The sequence below is a fragment of the Mirounga leonina genome, unplaced genomic scaffold (assembly GCF_011800145.1).
Source record: "Mirounga leonina isolate KUSES-001 unplaced genomic scaffold, KU_Mleo_1.0 Mir_151, whole genome shotgun sequence".
Taxonomy (NCBI): Eukaryota; Metazoa; Chordata; class Mammalia; order Carnivora; family Phocidae; genus Mirounga; species Mirounga leonina.
This window is the reverse complement of record NW_023270377.1, coordinates 9,053,064-9,080,946: the sequence shown is the minus strand read 5'-3', so window position 1 is coordinate 9,080,946 and position 27,883 is coordinate 9,053,064. Positions and strand designations below refer to the sequence as shown.

General features: G+C 40.0%; 1 protein-coding gene across 16 annotated transcripts in view; it reads right to left on the bottom strand.

Annotated features, from left to right (window-relative positions):
• Positions 1 to 1,450: 1,450 nt before the first annotated feature.
• Positions 1,451 to 27,883, bottom strand: part of TRIP12 (thyroid hormone receptor interactor 12) — a 140,624-nt gene continuing 114,191 nt past the window's right edge. For 10 of the 16 annotated variants that reach the window (XM_035006923.1, XM_035006928.1, XM_035006930.1 and 7 more), the window contains 17 exons: positions 27,667 to 27,818; positions 25,993 to 26,165; positions 25,522 to 25,595; positions 25,241 to 25,440; positions 24,328 to 24,455; positions 22,881 to 23,032; positions 22,067 to 22,209; positions 20,820 to 20,976; positions 19,190 to 19,288; positions 12,235 to 12,349; positions 11,781 to 11,935; positions 10,552 to 10,716; positions 7,007 to 7,171; positions 5,348 to 5,461; positions 3,514 to 3,608; positions 2,691 to 2,794; positions 1,451 to 1,992 (listed from right to left, as the gene is read on the bottom strand). In XM_035006923.1, the coding sequence (XP_034862814.1) occupies positions 1,796 to 1,992; positions 2,691 to 2,794; positions 3,514 to 3,608; positions 5,348 to 5,461; positions 7,007 to 7,171; positions 10,552 to 10,716; positions 11,781 to 11,935; positions 12,235 to 12,349; positions 19,190 to 19,288; positions 20,820 to 20,976; positions 22,067 to 22,209; positions 22,881 to 23,032; positions 24,328 to 24,455; positions 25,241 to 25,440; positions 25,522 to 25,595; positions 25,993 to 26,165; positions 27,667 to 27,818 (2,388 nt within the window). In that variant the 3' untranslated portion in view covers positions 1,451 to 1,795. The remainder of the gene's footprint in view (positions 1,993 to 2,690; positions 2,795 to 3,513; positions 3,609 to 5,347; positions 5,462 to 7,006; positions 7,172 to 10,551; positions 10,717 to 11,780; positions 11,936 to 12,234; positions 12,350 to 19,189; positions 19,289 to 20,819; positions 20,977 to 22,066; positions 22,210 to 22,880; positions 23,033 to 24,327; positions 24,456 to 25,240; positions 25,441 to 25,521; positions 25,596 to 25,992; positions 26,166 to 27,666; positions 27,819 to 27,883) is intronic. The other 6 variants (XM_035006926.1, XM_035006927.1, XM_035006933.1 and 3 more) reach the window with 2 other exon arrangements.

Below are 27,883 nucleotides of genomic sequence, written 5' to 3'. Positions count from 1 at the left end.
CTCCTAGGCTGTCAATGTCGGAACTGCAGAAACACAACTCCCTTCTTGGGCGTCACGGTGAAGCTGCTTGCTTGCCAGAGCCCCCCTGAGCTCCTGCGACAGCTCCATCACACTTAACGGGGGTCACCGCCCAAGTTCTCGGTGAGGAGGGGGATGCTCCATATAAGGCCATGTAAGTGTAAAAATGAAAAGGTCATCGAAATAAAACAAGCCACTGAAGTTTCTCTTCAGTGGAGGGATGGGCAACAAAGGGGTGTCTACACCAATTAAGTAAGACTTTGAAACAGTCTGTAAAACAAAAGAGAATTGATTTCTCAAAGTTCAATAAAAAACAAAAACAAAACAAGGAGCTCATCTCTCATTTTCAAAAAGATGAATTATGGAAATTCTCTCAAATTTATGCAACAGGCTTAATTTTGAATCTTAGGAAGGAATCTCCTCCCATTTTCTTTCCACGTTTTATGTTCTTCAAGTTGCTATTATAAATTCTTTGAATAGCGAAATCAGCCATGATGCAAATCAGGGAGACGTGACGATTTGCTTGCACTGAAATACATCTACACGATGGAAAGTTATGCATACAGCACAGAACTAAAAACAAAAAGGTGAAGCAAACTTTATTTATTTTCAGGTAAAAACATTAACCTGATGGATTCTTGCAGATTTGAGAAATCAGGACATGAAACAACTGGACAGAGCATTGCTTACAGGTGCTTTTATCGGTGCCGAGACAAAGGCTGAACTGTTTGTCCCAAGTCAGCACTGGGGGCAGGGGAAGGGGAGTGTGGAAGGAAGAAGACTCTGAACAAAAACTTAGAACATAAGGACAAGGGAGAAAAAAATTCTTTTACTCCAACGGAATGAAAACTGCGAATTTTGGTTAAAACGTTACATCAATTCAAAATGCTCTGGTCTTAGGATAATAAATCCCGGCCAGCCCGAGGTGCAGACTTTGTAACCTACAAAAGGAAATGAGCGAGCTTTCCCGGCCTCGGTCGAGAGGCTGCTGTGGTCGCCAGAATCACCGTGTCAACAGTCCTAAGGTGTCACTGGAAAAAGGCCAGCAATGCCCTACAGCTGGATTCAAACTAAGCTATGAGAGAAGTCTACCTAGCTACAAAGACTGAATTATACTGACAATATATTTCTGTTCAATGCGTTTTAAATTATATCTTAATTTGAGAGAGAACATGGCACAACAGAAGCCCATGGCTAACGAGAATGGAACCAGCGCGAGTGCTGTATACAAAAGAACCGTGTGGACTGCAGACAGTACAGGACTCAGGGAGGGCAATGGAGGGGGGTTGGTAGTGGAAAGCACAGAGAGCTAACCTACTAGACCGTATTTGTCAAATACACGTGAGCTTGAATTTCTGTACTTATGTACAAGAGTTGTCTTTGGAGGAAACAAAACTGCAGACTTAGCTCGATGGATACACACAGCCCAGAATTAAACTGCACAGCGACATTTATTGTTTCAGCCTGGAAAAACATCCCTTTTTTTAAATTTCACACAGCAAAGCAAGTTAAAAACTTCACTCATCAAATAAATGATAATTTAAACAAGAACTTGCTAAAGAAACCTCATCACAACAACGTTTTAGGGCCTGATCACTTTTAAGTCCATGGGGCCATTAATGAATATCAACCAAGTGTCTCTTGTATAATCTGCAAGCCGTTTTTCCTACAACAAGAAGGCGTAACATGTTTCCTTGACTCAGGTGATACATTTAGAAAAGAAATCATGATTTTTTTCTTTTGCTGTAACAGGCAGACGCTGCAATTCTCGTTGTGATCAGGAAAGATGGAATGACTGCTGCCCTTCTCTGGCTGCAATCAACAGTTTCTCACGCATTATCTCAATGCTCGAGTAGTCCGGCAACTTAAGATAGTTCACGCACGTCATGACAGAGGGCAAGAAGTCATCGGGGTTTTCTGTTGATTCGAATGTCTTCCGGACAATTGTCAAAGGTGGATTCAAACTCCGGAAGCCTGATGAAAGGGGAAGGAAGAGAGACCAAGGAACTTAGTAAGTTTGCAGGGTGCACACGGCCAACTCAGAGGAGAACATTTTCTTAGCTGGGAGAAGAGTCTGCCTGGAGTCCCAGACACACCCTTCTGCTACTCCTACCAGAAAACACCACACTGCCTCGCTGTATGTGGTTAGCACACACACAAGGTGCTCGTTCTTGCTTGCTTGGCAATTAAATCTACACATTCGATACATGTTTAGTGTATGGTGCCTAGTATCTGCTTTACCATAAAAAGCCCTCGCATAATATGGAGGCAAACAGGTCCTTAGGCTTTCTGAGGTTTAAAACAGAGTACCAATTCAACTCCTGTTAGGACTGACTCGCTGCTGGGAAAGTAGACTTTACAGTGCATTCTCATCCATTCTCATCTAAGAGTTTGTAATGTTCAAATGGCCTGAAGATCCGAATTTTATCTAGAAAGGTAGCATTATATGCTCATTAACAATCCTACTTCAGTGTGTTTAAGACAGTCCTTATGAATTTCCCTGCTGGCGATGGCTCTCATATACTGCAAACAAGGTGAACACTTAGAAGCATTATGATACTAGGGTAACTAAGAGGCCCTGTAAGTACAGAATATCCTGCTGTTAGTACTGACGTATCGCCTGTCTGCCTGTCCGACACACACACATACCCACAGAGCAAAGGCATACCCACCTCCAACAGGCAATCTTGGGCTACCTGTCACAAACTGGAGAAATAACCTCTGCTGCTCATTATCAAAACTACTGAGAATCTCAAACAAGAACTTCACAGCCCGACTACAACAGAAATAAATAACCACAATTATTTCATCATATTAAAATACAGTTTTGAATCACCCCACAATGCAGACTCTCACAATTAGCTACACACTGTAAAAATTTAACTATGAATATCTATGAATTCACATTACAGTGCACTCTGAAATCAAACTGGTTTCTGTTGTCACAGCTGGAATTCAAATGTTGTAACAAGTAAGACTGGTCGGGGATTGTACAGATGTCTCCGTATTACTACACAGAAAAGTGCGTAATGGGGTGAGACCTGTGTTCCCTCCTCTCCCCCTCCCTGTTCATTTCTGCAGAAGTGCTTGAAAAAGAAATCTTTGGGTCCTAAGGTCTTAACAGAAATGAGGCCAAAATATCAGAGTCTCTCCTTTAAAATAGGTAGACAAATTTAGGGAGCCTGGGTGGCTCCGTTGGTGAAGCATCTGCCTTCGGCTGAGGTCATGATCTTAGGGTCCTGGGATCGAGCCCCTCAAGCAGAGCAGGGATCCTGCTTCTCCCCCTGCCCCTCTCCCCGCTCATGCCTATGCTCTAATAAATAAGTTTTTTTAAAAAAAAAAAGAATGTTTAAAAAATTAAAAATATAATAAAATAGGTAGACAAATTTGAAAATGTTTATAATGTGTATACATACACACACACACACACACACACACACACACCACCAAATTCTTGACCGTAAGACAAAAAAACCAGAGGATCCCACTACTTACCTGTCATGAGTATAACCATGATCTGGCCTGCAGCATTCCATCAGCGTCTTTGCATCCCAAGTGTCTGCTTTACTGCCACACAAGAGCTGATCCAGCTGTGTGTTTACACAATGGTAACAAATTACTACAGACATAGCTGCATAACTGAGTGAAAACTCACAGGACATGTTGTTTTGCAGTATGCCAATATAATATAGGTCTACATGTGCCAAATAAAAATATCATTTTCAGCATCAGAAAGTTCTGTCTAGGACCTCTTTTTATACAATGTGCTCTTCTACTGTATTTATAAAATCCATCTCCTCTTCAGCTGCATTAACAGGTACCCTGCCCATCTGCAGGGACTGGGTCCTAGAGAAACCTTTTATCGCCAACAAAACTTACCTGAGACAAACCCTTGGTTTAAGTTTTCCTAACTCTTCTCATGCCTTTACAGGCTTTCACTTGATAATCTACTTCTAACCAGGCACAGATCATAAATCCTGTTTCCTAGAAACACAAGGGTATACAGTAACGGAAGCCAAGACCCACACTACTGAGCTGGAGAGAGAAGTGGGAGAAGCAAGCAGAAAGGAGATGCAGCAAATGGGCAGCTTGCTCACTTTGTAAAGCGAGGCAGAGGGTTGCCAGATGGTGGCAGGGGAGGCAAGGGGACCAAGCGAGCCATCACAGGGGGCACATTAGAAAGCAAAGAAGTGCTCGTGTCTCCTTGGAAAATCTAGCATCAGTTTCAAATTAAACCATCTTTTCTCTGGTTAACTGTCCATATGCGGAATGACTGCGTACCTTGAGAAAATCCAATTCAGGGCATATAAAATTTAGTATCTACTATATGTCACCGACTGTCAGGTACTTTATGCACCCTGTTCAGTAAGATGGAGGTTATCGCAATTTACGGATGAGGCAGGCAGATCAGATACGATGACCTAGATAAGGTCATACGGTTAAGCGGTGGGGACCAAAATTCAATTCCAGGAGCAACACTTGCTGCTTTCAATTCCAGGCAACACTCAGAGCCTCAAAGTGTCAGGTACACTACCTGCTTCAGTAAGTAGCAAATCAGAGTGGACATAAAAATCGTAAAGGAGATTACAATGCCAAGTCATTCAAAGATAGCTGGATTCAGCCGGTAACAGGGGTGTATTCTAAAGTTTCCACTCCAACAATAAACACAAGGGATTCCAAACTGTCGCTCCTTTCTATGCCATCTCATCACTAGCGAGTGGTTTTTCAGACTCTTGTTGCACTTAAGAAGGCTGGAAAACTGCACATATGCTCATGTCCTCCTTTCTCAACAGTACTTGCAACACTTCCTTAAAACTTCAAGGACTGACTCCAATCATAAAGCAATGTCTCACCTAATCCAGGAAGTTTAGATTAAAAAAAGAAAAAGTGCACCCTCCTCTGTGTCACTTTCACTACTGTGGACTCAGGGTCCTCCTGGCCAGCCACAGTCCCGCAGACACCTGCATCCCATTCCCCCCGCCCCGGGCAGCACCCAGGGTCAAGTGACAACGAGGCTATGTGCTCACCATTCACACACAGATGCCACTCCCTAATAGTTGTTATATTTAGTATTTACGTAATATAAAGTTTTACATTTATATTATACTATACTTTGTATTTAATACTCTTCTTTGTTCAGGAAATGATCTTTCCCAAATCTCCCACAACCCCCATCCCACCACCCCTACCACCCACCCCCCACTTGTTTTTTGTTGTCTGCAACAATCTTTAGCTAGATGGCAGAGAGACAGCTCACTAAGACAACTACAGATACACATGGAGCGATGCAGCAATGCGCATTTCCTTCTTTTAGACATAAGCTACTCACTTCTTCCGGGTAGAAGTACTGAAGATGACTAAGTGGGAAGACGGATTCAAATCCATCTCTGAAGGAATCGAATTGCCTGGAAACGCCTTCGTTTAGTGCCCAGAATATAACCAGCTGCAAAAAGAAAGGTCTTTTAGAAACTGTAACAAGATTTCATTTCTCTTTCCTATTCAGTATGTGGCAAAGTACAGTGAAATATACTTCCTGATCACTTAAAAGAATGAAAAAGAAAAAACAAAACACAAGTTATTAAGTCTCTAAAATACCTCTCAGAAAACTGCATAAAAGATCACTCCCATCAACTTCTACCTGGGGCCTGGCCAATAAGAAAATGTAAAACAACAACAAACAAAAAACAAAACAACCCATGAGCATTTATATTTAGTGTATTTTTAAAATTCATTTATGTAAAATCCCGATGGCACAGAATAGTACCTTACCAGATGAGAAGCAGATTAGAGTTTCCCAAGAGGACAAAATGTTAAGAAGTAAAGCTAATGTTTCAAGATTCACAATTACCAACTGTTAAGTGTTTTGAATTCTTAATGTGAAAATTTTAGATCTAAATCCTGAATAAGTTCTTAGAAGCCAACTCCTCTGCTGTGCACCTTCACTTAGAGAAAGGCCAACTGTGGAAATGCAGTCATGTGAAATTGAAAAGTAACAGAAAGCATCTGTTATTGGTCCAACATTATCTAGTCATCAGTGACTCTGGCTAACCCACTGGATTCAGGAAGTACAGGACATATTCAGATAGAAATGGAAACAAAAACACAAGCATTATTATAAATTATTTTCAGAGAACCTTAATGTGGATGTTAACTCATCATTTACCAGTAGGCTAAAATGTCAGCTTTCTCAAAGTGAGGAAAAGAAGCAGGTAGTATGAGCAGACATTCCTCTGAATATTAAAGGGAGTGGGTATCAGTCACAGAACTGTTGGTGACACTAAATTAATACCTGAAGACCTCTACTCTCTTTCTCTACCAGATGAGGAAACCAGAGCCAACATTTTTCAGAGGTTCTATCTAAAATCCCACTGTAGGTTGCTGGAAAACCCAAGTCTGGGTGTAGATGATATTCTATCTTGAGCCCAGTGCTCTTCCCACTTAGGTCAGGTCAGAAATAAACTAAAAGAAAACTTTTCAAAAAGTAGTAATAAAGTCTATATAGGTTATAACTTAAAATAGAATTTCTTTTCAATACAAAATAGTTTTCCCTAGCAAATATAGTCAAGAACCATGAATTATCTCAAAGTCTTTGCTACCCCCATAAACTTGTGTGTGAATTCTATCAAGTTAGCTACTTTGATAGAAAGACAAAATGCAGTTTAGCAAGAACACAAGTGATGGCTCCTTTTCACTGATTTCTTTTAAATGAAGACAGTGTGAGGTTATTAGTTATTCAAGCTTGAAGAGAGCAAATCTGAGGTCATGATGAGGCCTCCTGAACTCTCGGCCGCATTCTCTCAAGTGCAGACGGAAGCTAAGGCCTGAAGAAATGGATGTGATGAAGTGATTCTGGGTGCCAAGGGTCTCAGCTGGGTGGGAGAGACCGCTTCCCTGGACAGGCGCTCTCCCTCTCCCCCAGAACAGGGCCAACAGGAAGCCCCGCGGCCCCGCACTGGCCTTCTCCCCGAAGGGCGCCGCAATTACGTACTCTTAGATACTCCTCTAAATTGTGGATGGTGACTGGTATATCCTTTCCTCCTTTTTTCAGTTCGATGTTGGGAAACCCTGGCAGAGTGAAATCCAATCCTAGATCTTCAACTGAGCAGCCATTCATAGTCAGGGTTTCTAATGCATATTGTAGACTCTCTTTGGTCTAAAGGGGGGGGGGGGATGAGAGATGTCAAGCACAGTCATTCAGTTGGTTCTATGTTTATAAAACAAAAGATATGCTAATGCATGTTCAGGGTTCCTTCCACTCTTACAGTATTTCTTTTTGTGTCATCATCTACACATGAACAAGTCATAGATCACAAAGGAAATAACCTTAAGCACTTCAGAATCCAACTATTTTTATATGGGGAAAGATAAGATCACTTAAGTGTTCCTTCAAAATAAGATGTCTGTCAATGTGACCATATTTCAAATCAGATTTCACAGAAAGTCGTAATCACTTACGTGATGGTCAATTTAAGAATGGTTATAGAGCCAGACAAACTTTTCTTAAATTCTATATTAATCTTAATGAATCCAATTATATAGTTAATTACCATTCTTTAGACAGGAAACCATAAACACAAATAATGCATTATTACTTGAGTAAATACAAATAATGCACTAAGGAATGGTAATTAACTTTCTCCCCCCTGCAAAGGTCAAGTCTAAGGAACACCCTGGAGATTCCTCATCCAATGACTTCAGGACTAGCACAACAGCTCTGTATGCACACAATAATGTTTCAGTGAAGAAAGGTTCCAACAAAGCCCTCAAGTCATACTCTAAAGACAACTGTTAAAAGCAATTTGCATTATTCGGTTTTTTAAATGCTTAAGAATATTTAGGCTTATATAAAATATGTATTTTTTTTAGATTTGAAACCAAAGACCAAAAGCAAAACTGCAAATACTAGCTGAAAATGAAGGTATATGGCATAGGAGGAAGAAGCAAAATGGCTTTCCAAATTGGAAATACCTCCAAGTATGAAATTCCCAGGGGCTACACAGTCCAGGTGCAAGAAATTTGTCATTTACACACTAAAGCCAGAAGTCCTGATTTAAAATTAGTCATTTTTAAAAAGGAAATGAGGGGCGCCTGGGTGGCTTAGTCATTTAGCGTCTGCCTTTGGCTCAGGTCATGATCCCAGAGTCCTGGGACTGAGCCCCGCATCAGGCTCCCTGCTCAGCGGGAGGCCTGCTTCTCCCTCTCTCACTCCTCTTGCTTGTGTTCCTTCTCTCACTGTGTCTCCCTCTGTCAAATAAATAAATAAAATCTTTAAAAAAATAAAAATAAAGAATATAAAAAATAAAAAGGAAATGAAAGCCATTGAGGATTCCAGATTAATTCAGAATGCAGAAAAGGAGATAGCACTAAGATTAAGGTATAATCTTAATCTGTCCTTCTCTGCAAAAGCCTGTGTTTAGGTCTCTCCTCAGCTTCAGGTGAATCATTTGATCACATCAGAAGGGAGGCCTTTCATTTTACGTTTAAGATATTCTTCAGAAAGACTAGTAATCATCATCTCTTGAATGTTCTCTGCTGGAACTTTGAAGCTCTCAAAACTGCCCCCTCCCACCTCTCGCACAGATCAAGGTGGTCACTGCTATCCTAACAGAAAGTGTCTTCTCCCACAGCTACTTAAGAAACAGCTTATTTATAAAGGTTTGCATTATAAAATGCTATCATCGATAGGAATCTAGTATAGTGTCCCTGAGATATTTAAAAGGAATTCACTGTTCATTTCTTCAGACTTTACATTAAATCAAAAACTGGTAAGCTTTAGCCCATTTCCCATGTATCTTTTAAGAATTTATACTACCAAGTTTGTTCCATCTGTATACTTTATATGAAGTGAGGTGCTCCAGAATACCAAACACCACCATTCCTCATGCGCTGGATGAAAATTGGTTAAAACAACACAGCAGTGTCCATGAAATATGGTTTCTGTGCTATGCATTTTATACTTTTAAATTGACAACATCAAAAATAAAAATTAGATAAAGATTAGAAGAACAAATCTCAAAAAAGAGCTGAGGAAGAGAACAGGTGGCATACTGCAAAATGTGTAAGAGTGACAGCCCCAGAGCCAACAGCCGGCGTATGATTCTAGCTCTCCGCCCACGCTTTGGATCCGTGACCTTGGCCGCTTACTCGACCTATGGCCTTGGGTGTCTCACATACAAAAGAGGAATAACAGAAATACCTAAGTCTCCGAGGGGTGTTGTGGATTAAATGAGTTAATATACATGTGGAACAGCGCCTGAGTTTTACTTTCTTTCCCTCCTTTTTTGGGGCATTATTTATCTAAGAGATGATTCCTAATAAGATCGCATTCGTTTTTAAAATTTACAAAGTCAGTAAGCATAAAACTGATTCTAAAAATCCTAAGACAACAGATCTTCTATGGAAAAGACAGACTCGGCCTCTTTTAAGTGCCAATTTCTTTTAATAAACAAACTTATTCTCCAAAAATCACCACCAATTAATAAGGGAGCTAAAATTAATTCCCTTACAAATCACCTTCTTCTTTGATAATAAGGCATTCTAAAATCCCCATCTGCCGACAGCTCTTCTCCAGTTTATCAGGAGATGTGACACTTTACACAATTTATAAAATGGGAGTTGATTTAACACGGGGTCACGCTGCCTGCCCAAATATAGCTAATTGAATCTGTGCCACTGTTTCTTAAATATAACTTTGTCTTCTAATGTCTGATACAGAAAAACTATTAATCTCAGATTGGGCCAAATAATTTTTAATCTTATTAATATGTAAAGAATACACATTAATGATATAAAGCTCAAGATTACCCATTCTAATAGAGAAGCCTCAACAGATATTACTAAGAAATAGTGAACACCCACCATGACCTTTAAACTATTTTCCTGAGATCTTTCTAGAAACAAATGGACTGTTCCTAAATTAAGCTACCTTTCTGGAAAAACAATCTGTCCTGAGAATAGTTTTTATTGATTTAAATGCTTACTAAAAAAATTCAGTATGATACAGTATCTGACCAGATACATAATGCCCATCTAATATTTAATAAATAAGAGCCTTATGAGTTCAAGTCAGGAGTGTATTTCATTTGTCAGTCAAGAGGTTTATTTATCACCTGCTGTTTTTATAGGTCATCTTTCCCACTGTGAAATCATTTCAAGTATTCTAATAAAAAAATTAAACTCTTCTAAAATAATATAAGAAGTATATATAAGTAAAGTAATATAACATAATAACTGGGTCAAATATAACCACTTAACAAAAACCTCATCTTGCAACAGTAAGAAACTGATCCACTTGACCATTTCCTCATCTTTTTTTTTTTTTTTTTAAAGATTATTTGCCAGAGAGAGCACGCATGCATAAGCGGGGGGAAGGGAGCGACAGGCAGAGAGAGGGAGAAACAAGTTCCCCGTTGAGCAAGGAGCCCGATGTGGGACTCGATCCCAGGACTCTGGGATCATGACCTGAGCCGAAGGCAGACCCTTCAACTGACTGAGCCACCCAGGTGTCCCCATTTCCTCATCTTCTAAGCTTACCTGGGATTTATCTTGTTCAAGTCTTTTCTTCTGTCTGACAATGTCTTCTAGGTGATACACTGATCTGGCTACAACCGGGTCAATGTCAAACAAATCATGTGATGTCAGTGAAGTTTCCTGCCTCAGCATCCACTTATAAAAGGGTAAGCCAAGGGGAAGGTCCACCTGAAACGAAATATACAAAATATTCTAACAGTCACACTAAGCTTCTAGAATTGCCTCAGTTCTATAACTGACACTTTACGAGATTGTTCACAAAGGCTGAGTAATAATAACCACCCCTCCAAAAAAACATTTTAGAACTCTCTCATTATACACAATTGTTCCCATTTAAACCCAATTTGGGGCCCCAATATTGTGAAAAACTTAGTACACCAAAGAATCCTATTTAAACACTCACCCTGAAAAGCTTATCTATTCAATGATGGACATATATTCTCCATAAGGTCCTCCAAACTAAGACATGTTTATAGGAATCTTACTCTATTTGGGGCCGAGTAACTAAATTCCACTGTAGTTTGTATTACTGCACATTGGGGGGGGGGGGGGGGGGAAGAGGTTAAAAAGAACCAACTAATTAAAACTGAAAAAATGTAACTTCTAAAATAACTGATTAACAACCCATTCTGTGGGCACAGCAAAACTGTGAGCTTGGAAACTTGACACTAGATGAAAAAAAAGGTCTTCTACATACTGACCAGGTATCTCAGAAAACGTGAGAAGAGGAAATGAAGAAAAGCCTGGCAACACTCAGACCTCTGTTAATACTTAGTTCACAGGTTATTTTCCCTCTGGCACTCCAATGATGACTTACTGCAGTTCAGCTGCAGAAAGCTCAGGCTTTCCTAAATCAATTAAAAATCTAATAACAAATACTTTAAAACCACCCTTCACTCACGTTGCCTGATTCTCTGGACCCTTGCTACTGAAGAAATGGTTCATAACAGCACTTTGGCATCACCTGGGAGCTCATATGAAAATGTGGTATCTTTAATGAGAAAAGCAGCAAACAAAAAGAAAAAAGAAAAGAAAATGTGCAATCGTGGGCCTCACCCCTGAGCCATTGAACCCAAATTAGCATTTTAAATAGACTCTTCACGTAATTCATATGCACATTAAAGTCTGTGAAACACTGTTTTAAAATACAGCATGGAGTGCAGGGGATTAAGATACTTTCAGAGTACACAGATATAAAAAAATCGTAGACAAGCAAATAATCCTAAACTTACCAATCTGAAATCCATGATAGCCTTGGCCATTAATTTTCCTAAGAAGCGAAACTTCATCTTAACCTTTGCGATGTGAGCTGGTTTAGCCGTCCTACCAAAGGGAAGCGCAAACAGGCCCTGGAGGTTTTGAATATACTTGGTCCCTTCTTGGCTTCCTATAAAATGAGCAAGTCACAAAACTTTAGATGCTATTTCCCAAAACAAAACAAGACAAAACCTGGTAACTAAGAACATCTAAGAAATTCAGTATTCTCAAAAATCAGATCACGGAATGAAGTCCTTTAGAGCTGGAAGGCTCTCCCTAATTTGATAAAAGAGAAAACAAAGGCTAAAAGTTGAATTAAGGTCAGACACCATGGCCCTCTCCTAGAAATTCAATCTATTTAATGAATTATAAAGGCCCTTTTACCTGATCTGAAAAACACAAACTGACTGCCTCACAAATCAATCTTACCTTTTGGATTGCTAAGAGTCACTTCTTCACCTCTCCAGAGACCCAAGTCAGCTCTCTGTAGTTCCTGAGATACAAGTGCATAAAACTCCAGTGTAGGCCCAAGACCTGTACCAACCTACAGAAGAACAAAAGTAGAACAATTTCAAGTTTTCAGAGTTTACGCTGCCTTTTTCTTGGGCCAACCTTTTTGCAAAATGGGTACTAACAGCAACTGTGTATTTCACGCATCATTCCCCAAACTGTCCTGATGGTGCTCCTTCAGGCTTGGTCGCCTGGAACAAGAACGAGCCACCCTTTGTCACTGCCCAGGACCCTCACATTCCCATCATCTGCTTCAGGCTCATATACTGACGGTACCTGTGCAGCTCTCGCACCCCCGGCGAGTAAGATGGCTTTGTCTGAGGATGGAGCTCCTCCCAGAGCCCCCTTGGGTGAGCTCTTAGCCTGAAACCAGCTCAAATATCATCTCAGGAGAAGCTTCCTGTTTGCCCAGTGACTCTGCTCCTTTTTCTCTAGGACTTGTGGTTCAGCAACTTCTCACATCACATCACACTGCCACAATTTCGGTATGTGTTTGCCATTTCTCCCTCGAGGGCAATCTTAATTCACCTCTGTACCCTCGGGAGGGCCTGGACACACAGCAGCCGCTGAACAGTGGTTTGCTGAATAACACAGGGCTCAGAGAAGGCCAGACCCATGCCAGCACCCACCAGGCTCACTTAGCCTCAGAGCATATGTCGGGGCTTCTCAAGCCCCACGGTGCCCTGGAAACTCCTGAGAGCTTTATCAGTATGTACACATGGAGATGGTGAGCATGTCCTAAAGATTCTTGTTTGACAAGTCTGGTTTAGAGCCTGGGCATTGGTATTTTTAAAACCAGCCTTGACGTGTCTGTCCATCTTTGAATGAAAACAATTCCTCCATGATCACGGAGGCATCCCATGTCCACGTTCATAGCCTAGTTATTCCTTCATGTTCTATCAAGACCTACCAGCTCGGACCATAAATCAGATATCCAGCTAACGACAAGTTAATATCATCATTTATAGGCTACATCAAACCACCATCCTGGTCAAGAGAACTAGAGTTCACTTAGAGATTATTCGCAAATAATGGGTATTATTTTATCATTACCATAGTTACTTTTAAAAAGTATCCAAACTAGCTTAACAGATTAGATGCAATCCACCAAATATTTCACTCTAACTTTGCAAACAGTGACATATTAGGTTGGATGTGGTGACACCTTCTGGAACCACCCTCGTTCCCTTTGTTAGTATTCCACAGCAGTAAATGGAATGGCACCTGCATTTGCCCAGGGCTCCAACAAAACCTTGGCTTTTCTTTCTTTCTTTTTTTTTTTTTCTTACCCCGACATCCCAACCCATCATTCAACACTGTAAGCCCCGCTTTCAAAATATATTCCGAACTGGTCCCTTACCTCATCTACTGCTAGAGCCTCCTGCATGGTCTCTGCACCAATGCTCTCGGCATCTCCTAGTCTAGTCTCACAGTGCTGAGAGACCTCCCATCTCACTCAATGCAAAAGCTCAAGTTCTTCCACGGCCTGCACGACCTCGGTGACCCCTCCCACAGCTTGACTCCTACTCTAGCCAGTCATTGTGCAAAGGGCCAGGGGCTTTTGCTTCTCTGTTCTTTGCTAGAGACACCCTTCCCTAAATGCTAATGACTTGCCTCGGCTCAAACGTCCTCTTACACCACCCTATTCCTTCTTCATCGCAATCCATCTTGTTTTGCTTTATTTTTCTTCATCATGCGGCCTAACATATACATATGCGTAAGTATGTGAAAAAAAAAAAGTTCTGTGATGGTAGGAATTTTGTGGAGGAGAGGAAGAAAGGGAAAGAAGAGAGGCCAAGAGAAAAGAAAAAAACTGCAATAACATCTGATATCCACCAGATGGTGCTTTAGAAACAATTTTTTCCCCTCCCTTTAGCATAATTACTCTCAGCTAAATAGAAATCACAAATCAGATCAGTCTAATTCCTTCATCTAAGGAATGGGCTGTTATTTCTAAAGGTAAAACAGACTTAAAATATTAAATGGCATGAGTATCACTGTAAACATGTCATCACTGCAAATCTGTGAGGGTGGAAGGAGGTCAAAGCTGATCTGGAAATTCACCCCGTACCCTGGGATGGCCAGTGGCCCTGTCATAGATCAACCTGATCTTTTCAGGCATCTCTTCTACTCAGCCACTCCACTAGAAAGGTAGGTACTTTGGTTTTGCTTCGTTTGTTTTTAAAGGAAGGAAAAGTATAAAGCTCTAGAAGTAAAAACACAGAAAAATGGGTTTTGACAACTTGTCTGACTCAAAACTTTTGAGTCTTTGCCTTTCAAAAGCTAACACATACAAGCGCTTAACACATGATGAGAAAGGCCCATCTCTTCTGCCCCTGTTGAGGCATCACCAGGACTTTACAGAACCCCCTGGCATCAGGGTCAGTCAGTGCTGATGCCAGGCTCCACAGTCCACACTCTTAACACTTCACCCGCCCAAAGCTTGGTCACCCGTAGCCCCAGCCAATCCTGGGGCTTAAAGACTCTCTGAGCCCAAAGACTGGTTTACCAATCATTCCCTGTTCAAGATGGGGCCCATTTGGATTTTTTTTTTTTTTTAAGATTTTATTTATTTATTTGACAAGAGAGAGACAGTGAGAGAGGGAACACAAGAAGGGGCAGTGGGAGAGGGAGAAGCAGGCTTCCCGCTGAGCAGGGAGCCCCATGAGGGGCTCGATCCCAGGACCCTGGGATCATGACCTGAGCTGAAGGCAGACGCTTAACGACTGAGCCACCCAGGCGCCCCTGGATTTGATATTTTCTTTTTTGTTTTTTAAAGTTTTTTATTTATTTGACAGAGAGACACAGAGATAGAGGGAACACAAGCAGGGGGAGTAGGAGAGGGAGAAGCAGACCTCCCGCTGAGCAGGGAGCCTGATGCGGGGGCTCGATCCCAGGATCCTGAGATCATGACCTGAGCCGAAGGCAGACGCTTAACGACTGAGCCACCCAGGCGCCCCTGGATTTGATATTTTGAATCAGGATTCTTCTAGAGCTACTCTGAAGTCTTCCTAATGGCCACCTGCAGACTTGTATGGTTGAATCTGATTTACAACCTGAGGCTCTTTGTATATAAAAAGTCAGTACTCCTCCCAAGCCCTATTCCCCAATGATCCTCCTAGAATCTTTTCCATAATTAGTAGGTAGGATCCAGCAATGAAGATTATAAAATTATGATTTCTGTATCAGTAACTCAACCCTGATGACCTAAAAACGATCAATGTGATGCTATTCTGAACCTGTTTAGGTTCCATGTGAGATGCAATTTGAACAGAACCATGAAGGATGCGACAGGGAAGGAAAGACATTCCTGGCAACAAAAAAATATACTGGAGTAAAAAAGTAAATATCAAAGTTAAAATAAACTCAGGAAAAGAAGTCAGCTGGAGCAGAGGTCTTGCAGTTTTATGAAGAAGAAACCGGAGCATGTAAACATCTAAAAACCTGTATCCTCTGAGTAAGAAGCACAGTCCCAATCAGGGTGGATTCAAAAGACCATTCCAATTTCTTATCCCAGCAGTCAAGGCTTCCACTCCATCTCCCTCTGTCTCATCACTTCCAGAGCATTTACTCCTGCCCCTCACCACCAAGCCCAATCCTTTGCTAGAGCCACAACCTTTGGTCCCCTAATTCTCTCACTCACTTCCATTAAGGTCTAACTCTGTGACCCTGCCCACACACTCCTGGGACAGTAGGACTTGTCTGAAAGCCTCATCCACTTGATACCTACGCCTCTCATCAGCCATATGCACTGTAATCAACTACACTGTAATCCTTGGACTATAGGAACTCTGCCACAACCCGGATCCCTAGCATACTGTACACCTCCCAGGTCACAACTACTTCAAGTTTTCATTTTCATGACTAAGTAACACTCAAAATAACTTTTCAAAAGTCTTAATGAGATAAAAATGCCTAAGAAAAATCAAAATCATAATTAAAATTCCTTGGATAAGCACAGGTAATACCGCAGATTGTTAGAGGCTGTACTATAACTCACATTTTAAGACAAGAAAACTGAGGCATCTATAAAAGTTTTAAAAGTCAAACATTCTCAAGTTTTGTCTTAAAAATATTCAGGGGAAAGAGGGAGAAAAGTATCCCCAAGAGACTCAGTATTTCATAGTTAAAATATAGAGAAAACCATTATTTGAATCTTTTGATGGACTGTCCAGGCTGTTTAAAAAGAAGTAAATGACAAAGGTTAGAATAGAGAGGAAGTAAAATCGTATTTTTCACAGCCGACACAACTGTCCAACAACACAGCTTAGCAAACTGCAGCTCTGGCCCACTTCTTGTTTTTGTACCATCTGCAAATCTAAGGGTGGTTTTTACAATTTCAGTGGTTGAAAAAACGTGAATATTATCTCACCACATGTGAAAATTATATGAACTCCAAATTTCATTGACAATAAAATTTTGTTGGAACACGGCCAGGCTCATTTGTGTAAGTACTGTCTACGGCCATTTTCCTGCTTGTACAACAAAGGCAAAATGGAGTAGTTGCAAGGGAGACTGTAGGGCCCACAACCCCTGAATATTTACTATCCAGCCCTTTCCAGAAGTTTCCCAAACCTGGGATTCTGCAATAATCCTAAATGATCTATTAAAAAGTTATTAGAACCAGTCATTATCAAGGTCACATAAAATAAAGATTAAAAAAACCAACTGTATTTCTACAAACTAAAATAAGGAGAGTATCCTTTTCAACATCATCACAAAACATGAAATTTTGGGTAGAAATTTAATAAAATATGCACATGGAAGACCTCTCTATAAGTGAAAACTGCGAGAGATAAAAAGGCCTAAACAAATGGAAGTCTACATGGTGCTCAAGAACTACAATATATGTCAATTTTCTCCCAAACTGAACAAAATTCAACACAATCCCAATCAATATCCTGTGAGACCTTTTGTAGACACTGACAAGCTGATTTTAAAATTTACATGGAAATACTGGGGAATGGGAAATAACCAAAACTTTGACGAAGAAGTTGGAGGACTCACACTACCTGCCTTCAAGACTAACTATAAAGATATAGTAATCAATGGGCGCCTGGGTGGCTTAGTTGGTTAAGCGACTGCCTTCGGCTCAGGTCATGAACCTGGAGTCTCAGGATCGAGTCCCGCATCCGGCTTCCTGCTCAGCAGGGAGTCTGCTTCTCCTTCTGACCCTCCCCCCTCTCATGTGCTCTCTTTCTCATTCTCTCTCTCAAATAAATAAATAAAATCTTAAAAAAAAAAAAAGATATAGTAATCAAGACAGTATAGATTAATAAAAAACAACACAAAATCGAGAAATAGATCCAAATATTCACAATAGACTCATTTTCAAAAAGGGTGCCAAGGTCATTCAATATGGGAGAAGTATGCCTTTTCAAACAAATGGTGCTGGAAAAATGAAACAGTCCATATTTAGAAAAAAGCAAAAATATCCTTAACTCCTTACTTTATGCTATATATAACTAAAAATGGATTATAGGCCTCAGTATGAGAGCCAAACTATAAAACTTCTAAAAACACATGGGGGAAAAAAATCTCTGAAAACCAAGGGTGAGGGGAAAATTTCCTGGGATAAAAAAAGCACAAACCAGAAAAAAAAATTTTTTTTGATAAATTGGATTTCAACAAAATTAAAAACTTCTGCTCTTCCAAAGACATTTCATGAGGAAACTGAAAGATAAACTACAGACTGGAAGAAAACATTTGCAAACACTTATTTCAAAAAGAACCTGTATCCAGAGTAATAAAGAACTCTTAACAACTTAATCATAAAACACGATGATGGAAACATGGATGGACATTTCTCCAGAGAAGATATATGAATGGTTAGTAAAACAATCAGAAAAATGCAAACAGAACACAATGACCTACCACTGTAAACCCCCTGGAATACCCCAAATTAAAAAGATAAGACCTGAGGGCTGGTGAGCATGGCAAGCAACTGAAACTCCCAAGCTCCATCGCTGGTGGGAATGGGAAATGACAAAGCTACTTGGAAAACAGTTTGGTGTTTCTCATGAAGTAAAAACATATCTTACTAAGTAACTTAGCAATTCATCCCTGAAGAATTTACCTAAGAGAAATAAAAACATATGTCTATACAAAGACTTGTACCCAAATGTTCACAGCAGCATTATTCACATAAGTGTCAAAAACTGGAAACTACAATGTGCATCACCTGGTGATGAAACATTTCCTGAAGTATCCATACAACAGACTCTTATTATATGTGATAAAAGGAAACAAACGATACCTGCAACAGCATGGATGAATCTCAAAAGCATTATACTAAGTGCTAGAAGAGTAACACCAATGGCTACATACTGTAGGATTCCACCTCCTATGGCATTTGTAAGAAAGACAAAACTACAAGACAGAAAATAGACGCCAGCTGTCTGGGGGTCAGGGGGAGGGTGCGAACCACAAAGTGGTCTAAGAGAGCAGTTTGTGGTGATGGGATTTTTTTCTTGATCTTGATGTGGTAGTGATTCCAGACCGAATACATCAGGACATCAGAATTTGTACAACTAGAACTGTACATGTTTTAAGTGTGCATTTATTATACAGGTTATATCTGTGATTTTTTTTAAAAGCAGTTCAAACATTTTGAAAGGTATGCTTAAAACACCCTTTCACTTTATCAACCTAACAATTATACAAACGTTTGCTCTTATGCAAGAAAAAACCCCGTCTTTTCCTATACAACTTAATCTTGGAAACTGGAGAGCTTCGACCTTCCAAGATCATCCAAAACAGAGCAAATCTCCAGTTTTAGATAAATTTCCAATTGTCTTTTAGAATTTCAGGGGACCAACGACGTCTTATTGAAGGCACAAATTAAGTCGAAAACCATCCACGCTCATGAGCTCACCTCATTTTCATACTGGATTTCTAACATGGCCCGGGAGCTACCCAGATCTTGCATCACAGACTCCGCTTGCTTCAGCAGCTCCTCTCTGTTCACAGTACGCTAAAAAAACAAAGTACAAATGTGAGGAAATGATGCTCATATTACACTTTAATAATAAACAGGTGGCATTTCTCGCAGTGCAAGAAAAAAAACCAAAAATCAACTGTTAAAAGACTATTTTTTTTTAAATTTATTTATTTGAGAGAGCGCGCACAAGAGACAGTGCGCATGTGTATGCTCGAGTGCGGGAAGGGGCAGACGGAGAGGGAGAGAGAGAATCTCAAGCAGACTCCAAGCCCAGCATGGAGCTCGCCAAAACCAAGAGTCGGACGCTGAACTGGCTGAGCCACCCACACTTCCCAAGACTATTTCTATAAAAGCACACCTCAGAAAAGGTTAAGAAGTAGCTGCATTGCTACAAACATGGACAGCAAAACTAGAAGTTAAGTGTAAATATTATCGAGTCCATGGCAGGTTCACAAAGTTCAAGGTGGATAAGAAAGGCTCTCTGTAACCTTGCCAGACAGCAGTGCAAGTCAGAGCTCCAGCTGCACGGCATCTCCCTGGGCACATTTACAGTTACATATGGAGAGATCGGTATGGGGATGGCAGGTGAGACAGGTGAGCTGAAACCTCCTGGCCCCGACCTGCAGAGATCCTACAAGCACAACTATAAACATCTACTACTGAGATTCCTGGGGACGAGACAGGTTCTGCTAGATTTCCAAACTCCACCAACACCACCACTGACACAATCCTAATGATACAAATCTAGAAAGAGCAAGGCTTTGCAGAACAGACAAAAAGTGTTAAGGTTTTTTTTGTTTTGCTTCTCATTCCTTCTAACCCCTCTTTTAATGTCATTACTAATGGCTCTCAGGAGTCTTAGAGTTACAGGTTTTGGAAAGACAGACTTGAGTAAGAATCCTCAGCACAAAAGAGGAAGACGAACAGAGACATCAGAAGTAAAAGGTGGTGCAGTTGCAGAAATGGAGGATGGGGTCCCCGCTGGAATGGCTCAGAGTGGGGCGGTCATAGCTCTGAATGTGGAGCCAAGATGAGAAGCCCAGGAAGCTAAGATCAGCAACACAGGGGCTGACTAGGCTCCAGCCAGGAATCCCATCAAGAATCTCGTTTCGGTCATCTCTGATCAGAGTGATGTGTGAAGGGAAGAAAGTGGATCTGGTTAATTCTACCTATTGCATAAAGGATCAATTATAAAAGGGAGGCTACAGTGTGAGTTCCTAATTAAAAAAAAAAAAGAACTCTTGCTGAGAGAAGACAGGATTCTTTCTTGGCACAAGAGTTAACGGCAACCAAGAAAAAAAGAACTGTAGAAATTATTTCAGAAACGGGGGAAAAAAGGACTCTTAACTTCAGGATGAAGAATCACAGACAGCCTGGTTCCAAGAGCTTGACAGGAAAGCCCCACTGCTCCAGGGGAGCAGACAGACAAGCAGAGAGACGGCTGTGACTGAGGGACGGCTCTGCGCCACCAGGCACTGCTCCCATGCATCACATCTCTAGTGTTCCCGTTATTGTCAAAAGCTCGGTGCAATTTACCTTTACATATTTTGGGGGAGGAACTTACTTTTTTTCTATCCAATCTAGGTGCAACTCTGCTATCTTGAGAATCAGACTGGTTGATTTCTGGGTTGGTATCAAGTAATCTTTGCATTGCTCGGTCCCGATCAAATGCAGTTACGTAAAAAAGCATTTGCCGGGTATCAAAAGGGAAGAAAAATGGGCTGTAAAAAGATGCAACACAGATTATCTGAATTAGAATCAGAAACCATACAAACCCCTACATTAGAAACAACTTTTGATATGATACAGAAATAAGAATTATAAATAGAACCAATAAAAACGGTCTAGGCAAACTAATTTTGAAGAAATTTCGTAATTCTTGATGAAATCTCTAAGTGATCAAGTAATAATGCATTAAGCAGCTTTTCTCTGTGAAATATGAAATTCAACTATTAAAAATCCTATACTTTAAACAGGTCTATTTAAGATCTTTAATCTACCCAAAGACCTTCAGGAAGTATAACCTGTCTAGCAAACCCTGTTTTTAAAATATGATCACCGCTTCATGACACTGCCAAGCCATCCCTGTACCACATACACAGAAATAATAATAATGGCTTTACTAGCTCATGATTTTCCTCCCAGCCCCGGCATTGCTAAGTCACTCAAACCAGCCCAACAGCCATGCTGATTTCCAAAGAAGGAACCCCACAGTAGTATTAGGTTCTACTGCCTCTTGATGTAGGATTTTGGAAGTTCTTGACACGGAACTGCTAAAAACATTTCCTGTGGTGATGCCAATATTTACCATCTGTTCTGTTGCACATGGGGAGCCACATAAGGATGTGGCTAATGTGACTAAAAATTAATTTCTAATTTACTTAATTTTCTTTGATCTAAATATAAAAAGATGTATGTGGCTACTGACTACTATATTGATCCGTACAGTTCTATGGTCTCTGAGAATTTAAGTCTGGACCCAAACAGGCTCAGAAAATCAAGCAACTATACCTTTGGAGTCCAACTTTATGAAGACAGAGGACTTTAAGCTCTTTAAATATCTTTGCATACTTTCCTGTTTCATACATACAGACACATACTGTCACAAGTAGATCTTATATTAACCCCAGCTAGAGGCGCCTCCTCTAGATAGATAGCTACACTAAATATTAAGCAAGCTGTGATCAAATATGATGTTACTTAAACACATTCAAATAGGTTCAGTGAAGACTGTTTTTGAAACAAAATATATTAAGACCAACACAACAATAACATACTCCCAAGCCACTATTTCAGAAATGATCATCTTACCAGGTTTTTCCTAGTTCAGTAAGCCACGTTGGGATGTTTCCTGTCATGATTACTAAAGGATCTTGAAGCTGCCTATTTGCTTTTGCTGTCAACTTACTGTTAATAAATTCACTAGTTGGAATAATCTCCTTGCACATTGCATTCTGTAAAACGTTAAAAAAAAAAAAAAAAGGTCTACATGTAGTAAAACATTAGGATTATATTCACTAACTCTTTATCTCCAAAAATGTATGCAGAGTGCCTAGATTTCACCTGGTTCCCAATATACAGTATCTAGCTTCTCACTCGGGTGTCTCGAGCTAAATGACAATTTCTACAATGCACAGCTCAAATACCACAACCCCTACAGGCCACTAATACTGACCCAATCAAGGATGTGACAGCTCATGTTCTGTGCAAGGTCAATTCTGTCATTCTTCCCTATATTATATAAATGTCAAAAGTAGCACTCAACTTCCACTTGACTTTTTACTTAATATATATTTCAACTCAGACAAATGAACTTTTGCTTAAATGTACTGAAAGAATTCTAACTATGAATTCACACTCGTTCTTCATGTTGTAGCCTAACTTGATACAAGTCACAGCTAGGAAGAACACTAATCCAAGAATGTAGGCCAGCAACAGAAAGTGGGGGAGAAGCTCCAACTGGTAAGTACGCTGTATTTCACTGGACTATGATCCCTACATTTAACTGAATCATTTGGTCTGTTTCTAGTACAACAAAAATTCATCAACCACTGACAGGAACTACAGGTAACGTGCCATGCACAACATATAATGGGAAACTCCATAAGCAGGCCACATTACTCACATCATACAAGTAATACCAGTATCGACTGATGGCATGTAAAACTCTTAAAAGAAGAATCACATCTAATGACGGGTCTTCAAAAGTTATATTTTCAGGTGGTGTGGATATGAGGTAAACTTCTAAAGGATTTGATACCGATGGGCACACTCCATCTAGAGGGCAAAAGATCAAAGGTAAGGTGTGATCAAAGTTAGAAAGGCTGTGCCAAGGAGCTGGTGTCATCTATCACCCCGAAAATAGTAACCACAAGCTGCGAGGCTCTAATGTTTGGTATCCCTTTTGAGTATTGATAGCTTGAACATTTTTCCCTTTATCTTACACATAAATCATACAGGCTTATGCAAATTTTGCTTTCCTCCCATATCCAAATAAACTGTAAAGGAGAAAAACTGACTCATTTCCCATTTCTTCTTTTCAACAGAAGCAACGGCTAAGAATAAAACGGCCAGAGAAGAATAAAGACAAAATGTTTAAATTTAAGTTCAGTTTTATATAAATTCCCTGGATTTTTAATTTTTATATCCAGCTTAAAATGGCCACGTAAAATAGACAAATATTCCCAACTGTAAATCTTAGAGGAGATTTGGTTATCTAATCCAAGGCTTAGGATAGGAGAGATTGTGATAGTTTCCAAGGGGATCTATGATTCTTCTCTTCTCAGATTTCACTAAGTAATAGCTTGGGCAGGGGGTCAGGGGTTGAAACTGTTGCCATTTACTTTTAGGAATTAAAAATCACAACACTATCACTACCATAAAAGAAAGGGCAATTTTTAACATCAAAAACATAGACATAAAAACCTCATAATAAAAACCCTTTATAATAGAACTTAGTTTTATGAAAAACAAAACACAACACTATTATAATGTCCTTATTTCTGTGGAGCAGAAAAAATCCCAGCAATTGACACCATTTTGTTTGGAACTCCCGGATAGGGATGGTCTCCAAGAATGACCCTGAGCCAAAGCTAAAGCATTGCTACCATCATATAAATGGCGGAGGGGGTGGCTGGGGGAGCACACTTGGACTGGAAGGAAATACTACAAAAGAAAAGAAATCAACTGGGACATGCTACTCCGTTCTGTACTCATTATACTACCTGGCAAAACTTTTCATTCCCCCTATAATTGTTAGATTATTATAAATGACAAAAGTGAAGGGCCTGCCTGACCATGATCAGTCTTTTTAGTAAATGTGTTCTACTAATGAAATTTGTTTTAGCCTTCATGAAAACATAAATTTTTCATGGAACGAGTATGAGTTTTTCCCAATTTTCTTCCCAAATTTAATTTTGCAGGTACTAAATTTTTCATTTGTGGTAATCTCATCTTTTCTACATTATATCCAAGGGTTTCACTGCTGGATATAAATCACTCCTTTAAAACTTCCACGACAAGAAGGCTACTGCCCCACGGCAATTTGTTTTCCCTCCCATGTACCAACTTACCATGCCATAACTCATCGTGCTTTTTTGCATTTCTAGGGGATGTTTTTGTTGGAGCTGTTTGGGCTCTTCCTCTTTTACCACCAACACAATCTTTATTACTTTCTTCATCCTCTCTCACGGGTTTGTACCTAAATTGATTGGAGAGTATATAAACTAAATGTAGATTTTAAAAATAAAAACTATTCTACAGGGGCCAAAGTGTGACCCACAGACACCAGAGTTACCAGAACTCTGAGATCTATCCTGTTTCTCCCTACTTATGGATTTGGAGAATTACCAATGGCACTGTTTCGAGAAGAGACCACAAAGAGTCCACTATCCCAGGAGGGGCCATCTGAGGAACTCTGCAGGTGGTTCACAGAAGAATGGCTCTCTTTATTTATTTTTTATGTGGGGCCCAATGTAGGGCTTGAACTAACAACCCTGAGATCAAGACCTGAGCAGAGATCAAGAGTCGGCCGCTCAACCGACTGAGCTACCCAGGCGACCCGAAGACTGGCTCTCTTTAAATCTAAGTAGCAGACATTAACAAACAATGCAGAAAGCTGCATCCAAATGCCTCTAAGGGCACAGAGATGCCAAGCTTCTTATTACCTAAAGGAATGTAATCTTCTGGAGACGTTTTTCTCTTGTTTAAGACCTGAAACGAATCTAAAGAGCTGACTTAAACTATGATTATTGCCCACGAGCACATGTTTTTTCGGAGACATAATGAAGGCAAATACACACGTACACATGTGCACATGCATGCATTCACGTACACAGATAAAATATTTGAAGTGGCTTTTAATAATAAAATGTAGGATTTGGGTCTCCTTTCCTTACGTAAGCCAGCCATTAATATGAATTCCAAAACACACAAACAATATATCGAAGCTGATGACAAAGCAAACGAAGTCAGTTTCAGACTTGCCATATTGTATGAGTCTTTGTCCAAATACCAGCTCTCCCCAGAGGGTTGCTCTCATCGTCCGTGGATTCCCGCTCGTCCTCGGCCTGGATACTGAACTGCCGGACTGCCTGATACACGGTCATATTATACGGTAGCAAATGCTCTCCAATGTAGAACTGTAGCCTGTGCCTTACATTGCCGGAATTTAAGAACTGAGCGGCCTGAATGAAGCAAAAGAAAACCCATTTAAGCTCCAGGCACTGAACTGTGTGCATGACAACATGGTGAGAATAGCACCTTACCAGAGACTCGTCTATTTCCTCGTCAGAGCCATCATCGTCACTGTCTTCATCATCTTCTCGTACTCTTCCATACCCTGAGGACCCAAGAAGGCTGTTAAACTCCTAGCAATTGTCCATGGCAAAGAAAAGCCCACGCGTATTGGTTAAACTAACATACTCTTAGAAAAACGTGCATATTAAACTGTGACCGATGAAGCAGAAAGAGCTAAGAAAATTGTCACCTACAAAGCACCATTTCTACTACATTAGGTTCCAACAAGATAAATGAACTCATCACTGAAGTACGCCATCAACCTGTCCCAAGTGTTACCACGTTTCCACAGGCTATGTAGAATATGAATGACGGGAACCCAAGTTCCCAATGCTAGGTTTTAACAGAAGCAGCAATAGACAGGGAAATCGTTTCCACATTCCCTAATATTCCCAGCCCAATGTACATATAAACACAAAACACACATCTAGGGAAAGTACCTCTAACTACAAGGTATCTCTCGATAGCTTGTACCAAAGCCAGGGGATCAATCTTGACCGGCCCGCCTTTCCACTGCTTCACGTTTGCACAGTCTGGATGTCTTTGTAACTGGCATTTTAACTGATGTGTGTTGAAAAATTTTAAAGCCTGTGATCCTCTGTTGAGAGAAAAGCTCAAGATAATTTGTGAAAAAAAGTTATTCTATTATTTTCAAAATCAACATAATTTATTCAAACAAAAGCAAGACAATACAAACTGCATTTTCTTAAGGCACAAAATAAGCACTTACCTAGCAGTTATGTAAATAGTCAAGCCAGCAATTCAAGTTATTTAGTGAAAGTTGTTATAAAGTTAAAAATAAAAGAGGGTGTGTATGCATGCATATGAAAACATGAAATCATCATTCTATCTCGGTCATACGGGGAAACCCATGTGAGCAGAAATCCTCACCACTGAGATTTAACTATTTCTCTAGACTAAAAATTCCTCAACCATCTGAGCACGCTCACTTCTGCAGTATTTTGCCACTGCCTAACTAAATTCTATGGTATTAAAAACAAAGGAAAAAGCCCTCTTTTTTGCTTTCAAACATTTCTGCCTCAAAATTACTTTAAAAAGTAACCTTTAAAATTTACTTTGCTACATTCATTTGAATGAAGCAGTTTCATAGCTACGCCAGTCTAACCCTGGTAATAATCTTTAATGTAATTGCTCATTTCTGGAGAGGGCTGACAACAGTGAGACACAGGCTTAAAATGCAGTTATCTGTAAGATTCCGTAAGGCATGCAAATAGGAGTATAGGAAAGAATATTCCATTAGACAGGATACATACATATGTAAACATACATATTTTATACAAATCTGCGTTAAAATGAAAAACTTCATGGTTTTCTCAGCCATAGATGAAAATGCTCCTGTATTTCATAAAATTTTCCAGGACAGGATAATGATCAAAACTGATTATCACATTCTGTATTAATTTTCAAAGCCAGAAAAAACCCTAGCACAACAGATCCCTTCAGATCCCTTCATCTGTCCAATACTGCATAGTTTTTAATTCAATAAAAAATTTATATGTTTTCAAAACACATCAGACTGTGTATTTTAAAACGAAACTAATTTCTTATTTTGTAGGCTTCTAGTCATAATATTCCAGAAACCTTGTAACATCCCGTAAAATACAATAATGAACTTTTACAGTGCATTCTTTCTGTAGCATTTCATGAGTCCAGTAAAACTACTTTATTACGGGAAAAAATAAAAGTTTCAATGAAACAAGAAAACTTCAAAATATACACTTATTTGTTAAAACCCACCAAAGGTATAACCACTTACATCACATAGGAAATCACATTATTGCACAGAATGCAAATATTTGATTATGCATATTTATAAAATTCACAGGGAGAAGCAATATATATTAAAGTTTATCAATTTAAGGAACACTAAGCCTATTACAGCTTGCCAACACAGTCACTGGCTTATATATTTCCAAAACATCACGTTTAAAACACATGGGGGGATTTTAAAGATAAAAAGTGCTTTTCCTCCGTCATTATAGCCAAACGGTCTTCGGGCAGCTTAAGAGGTTACCAGACCTCTTGCCGCTTTCCCTCAACAAAATGCAGCGGAGGGTCCAACGGCAAGGGTATGCGCAGGCAATGATCCTTACCTGCCTCCGGTCCCATTTCCACTGGGGAAGTCATGTACTTTGACTGGAAACTGCTCCATCTGGCTGAGGCAGTTGTTCATCTTGTGAACTAATGCCAACAAAGGAGCATTACCCACTGGTTCTACTCTTCCAATGGGCTCTTCTCCAGGAAGCTAAAGTTATAAATAAACCAACAGGTTAAACAAGGCCTCTTGAAAATGGAACACTCCTCAACAAG